The sequence below is a fragment of the Otolemur garnettii genome, unplaced genomic scaffold, assembly GCF_000181295.1.
Source record: "Otolemur garnettii isolate 467f Iridium unplaced genomic scaffold, OtoGar3 scaffold00017, whole genome shotgun sequence".
NCBI classification, from domain to species: Eukaryota; Metazoa; Chordata; class Mammalia; order Primates; family Galagidae; genus Otolemur; species Otolemur garnettii.
Window position 1 is genome coordinate 2,076,194 of NW_003852412.1, and position 3,676 is coordinate 2,079,869.

The following is a 3,676-nucleotide window of genomic DNA, read 5'->3' on the forward strand; positions in this document are numbered from 1 at the left end:
ACAGCTCACAGCAACCTCCAACTCCTGGGCTCAAGTGAGTCTCCTGCCTCAGCCTCCCAAGTAGCTGGGACCACAGACACCCACCACAATGCCCAGCTATTTTTTGGTTGTAACCGTCATTGTTTGGCAGGCCTGAGGTAGATTCAAACCCGCCTCCTTAGGTGTATGTGGCTGGTGCCTTATCCACTTGAGCCACAGGTGCTGAGCCTAAGACTCTGTCTTAAAAAAAAAAAAATACAACTTGGTATATCTGCTGCAAGAAAATGTACACAATTGCAGAATGATTGCAGCGCAAGTCTAGCACAGTCTAAAATGCCATCTCTAAAGCTAAACACCTTTTACAGATATAATTAGTGGACCGATTAGGGATGCTCAGGGACCAACATCCCAGGTTTCTTTTGTTTATTGGTTTTGTTTTGTTTTGTTTTGTTGAGATAGTCTCACTTTGTTGCCCCAGGCTAGAGTGCTGTGCTGTCCACTTAGTTCACAGCAGCCTCAAACTCCTGGGTTCAGGTGATCCTCCTGCCTCAGCTTCCTGAGAAGCTAGCTGGGACTACAGGCACCCACCTAGATGCCCTGCTAATTTTCTATTTTTTTTATAGAGACAGGGGTCTCACTCTTGTTCAGGCTGGTCTTGACTTTGTGAGCTCAAAGGATCCTCCTACTCTGGCCTCCCAGAGTACTAGGATTATAGGCATAAGCCACTGCATCCAGCCAACAGTCCGGGTCTTTCATGGAGAAAATGTCAAACCGACGGGAAATCTGTAAGGCTCTAGAGACAGGTCCTTCACTGGCCCTCAACCAACTTGAATCCATTATACCTGCTGAATCTGTGTAGAGTCCATTTCTTCCTAGGGACTACTAACGGACCGGCCATCCAGATGTGCCATGTGTATTCTGCTACCTGTTTTGGAGAAACATCTGGTGTTTTTATTACTGTGCTATGGCAGGGGAATTTTCCATTCCCCTCCAGGGCCCTCTGTTCTTTTGAATGAGTGTTGTTTGTGCTGCTGCATACTGATTCAAATTTACTGTCCAGCTTTCCTCCTCTTTGTGCAATGCTGACTCATTTTCCCCAGATACTTGTTCATAGGCAGCCTGCTGTAGTCCCTTGATCTCTCTTGGCAAATGACAGTAAGGCATTTTTGAAATGTTGAAAGCCTTCAGCTGGGGTTTTATCCAGCTGTCTCTGCTTGTTTTATTGGGAGGATTGGCCCACTCTGCATTTTTGCAAAATTTACCCATTTTTTTTATGCCTGCCTCTCAAGTGGAACCAGGTTAGCAAATGATAGAAAATTAAATCCAGGCGATTTGTGATAAGAAATATGTTCTGTGAAAAAGACCACTCAGTCATAAAGAATGCTCAGAATGAGATTATGCAAATACTTCTATTATCACACTTTCAAGTGGTACAGGCACCCTTGATTCTGATGCAAGGCAAGGAAATTCTGGTTGGCTTTTTATTTATTTAATTTTCTGTTGTAAATGAGCAGAAGCTCAGTAAAGCATAAAAGAAATGAGGTCTTCAAGAAGGCCTGCCTCATAATCACCTATGTGCTTCACAGCCCAACAGAGATGATGAATAAATTTGCTATGGCCCTCATAGTTTATAATTTACCCATGCACTGTTACAACAGAAATGGTTTTCATGCTCTTTAATTTCAGGAAACCTGTGATCTAGGGAAGATAAAACCTGAAGCCAGACGATACTTGGAAAAGTCAGTTAAAATGGGGAAAAGGAATGGGCTCCACCTTCCAGAACAAGTACAGAATGTGAGTTTATATTTCCTTTTCTTATTGGGAAAAAATGAATAAATAAAACAAAATGCAGGTTGAGCATCCCTAATCCAAAACTCTGAATCCTAAATGCTCCAAAGTCTGAAACTGCATGCTGACATGTCACTCCAAGGTCATGCTCAGGAGAAATGCTCACTGGAGCATTTCAGATTTTCAGATTAGGCATGTTTGACCAGTTATAATGCAAACATTCCAAAATGCAAAATTCCAAAATCTGAACCGTTCTGGTCCCAAGCATTTTAGATAAGGGATACTCAAGCTTGTACAACAAAAACCAGGAAATAAGGGGAGAAAATATTGTAATAAAATAACTTATAATAAAAACCCATTTACAATGTATTTTATATTCAGTGGCTTTGAAGTCAACTTGTGTTAACCTCATAGCAATTGACAAACAACTGTTTATCCTTCTTTAATCCTAAATTTTGTTTTCATGTGTGTTGGTCTTATTTTCCCTGATCTATTTTATATTCTTTAAGAGCTGGTTCCAGGTCTTAATAGATGATTTGTATTCTACTACCTTCATTGTACAGAGATAGGGCACTGGGTGATAAGATCCTTATTGATGGAGAGTTTTAAAACCAGCACTTTGGAATGGAAGTCCCTATGATTAATACATACCCCTTAAGAGATTAGCAGCTGAAAACAGCCTCTTTTTCTTTTGTCTAATGCCAGTCATATCTTCTAGGTTCAGAAATAAACTTGGCTGCAGAATTAACCTCTTTCTTCTTGGACAGGAAATATAGTCCATGATTTATTTCTAGGTCATTCTTCTAGCCAGCAGAACTGGAAATAAGTTTGAAAGAAATCCAAATCAAGTAATGTCAGCATGGTAGATGTAACTGAAGGATCGGTGAGATAAGAGCTCTTTCTCCCTTCTAAATGATCTTTAATCGCCTTATATCCTATTAATCCTAGTTAGAGAAAAAAATGTGACTGGTCTCAGTCACCTGATCCTTTGTCTTCCTGGTCAGTCCTCAGTTCATTTGGAGGCATAAACATCGTCTTAGTTAAGATGGGTTTGGTAACAGCTAACAATGCCCTGTTTAAACAATAGAGATTTAGCTGCTTGTACAATTGGAAGGCCCAAGACAGGTGTGCTTCACAGGTTAGTTTGATCTAGATGTACAGTGGTATCATTGGCCACTTGATTTTTCTTTCTTTTTTTTTTTCTGTTTTGAGACAGAGTCTCACTTTGTCACCCTCAGTAGAGTACTGTGGGGTCATAGCTCACAACAACTTCAAACTCATGGGCTCAAGCTATTTCTTGCCTCAGCCTCCCAAGTAGCTGGGACTACAGGCACCTGCTACAATGCCCTAGCTAGTTTTAGAGATGGGGGTCTCACTCTTGCTTAGGCTTGTCTTAAACTCCTGAGCTTCAGGCAGTCCACCCACCTCAGCCTCCCAGAGTGCTAGGAGTACAGGCATGAGCCTCCGCGACTGGCCCCATCTTATTTTTCTGTGCTATGTCTCCTGTCTTCTTCACTGTAAATGTTATCTAAAAGCTGGCTACCTTCATTACTAAAATGACAGTAAATCTAAAACACCATCATCCTGAAGCATATAGAGAAGCTTTTCATCAGACGTCCCCTCTTAAAGCCCAGGCAGTCCTATGGTAAATTTGAATTCCCCTTAGTCAGGGTAATACCTGGCCTGCGTTATGTGAACCCGTCACTAGGGCAGTAGGAATGGAATGATCACCCAACTGGTATAGAGATTGCACACCTGCAGCCACAGATAGGATCAGGTCTGCAGGTCTAAAAGCAACACTGAACAGTATGTGTTAAGTCAAGATCCTCAAATATGGTGTATATCAGAATTACCTGGAAGGCTTGTTAAAACTCTGATTATGGCTCGGCGCCTATAGCTCAACTGGCTA

At 41.6% G+C, this 3,676-nt stretch overlaps 1 protein-coding gene across 3 annotated transcripts in view; it reads left to right on the forward strand.

Moving 5' to 3' along the window:
- NLN (neurolysin) overlaps positions 1-3,676 on the forward strand; it is a 101,521-nt gene that overhangs the window by 37,508 nt on the left and 60,337 nt on the right. For all 3 annotated transcript variants that reach the window (XM_003785875.3, XM_023510945.1, XM_023510946.1), the window contains one exon: positions 1,666-1,773. In XM_003785875.3, coding sequence (XP_003785923.1) covers positions 1,666-1,773 — 108 coding nt within the window. The remainder of the gene's footprint in view (positions 1-1,665; positions 1,774-3,676) is intronic.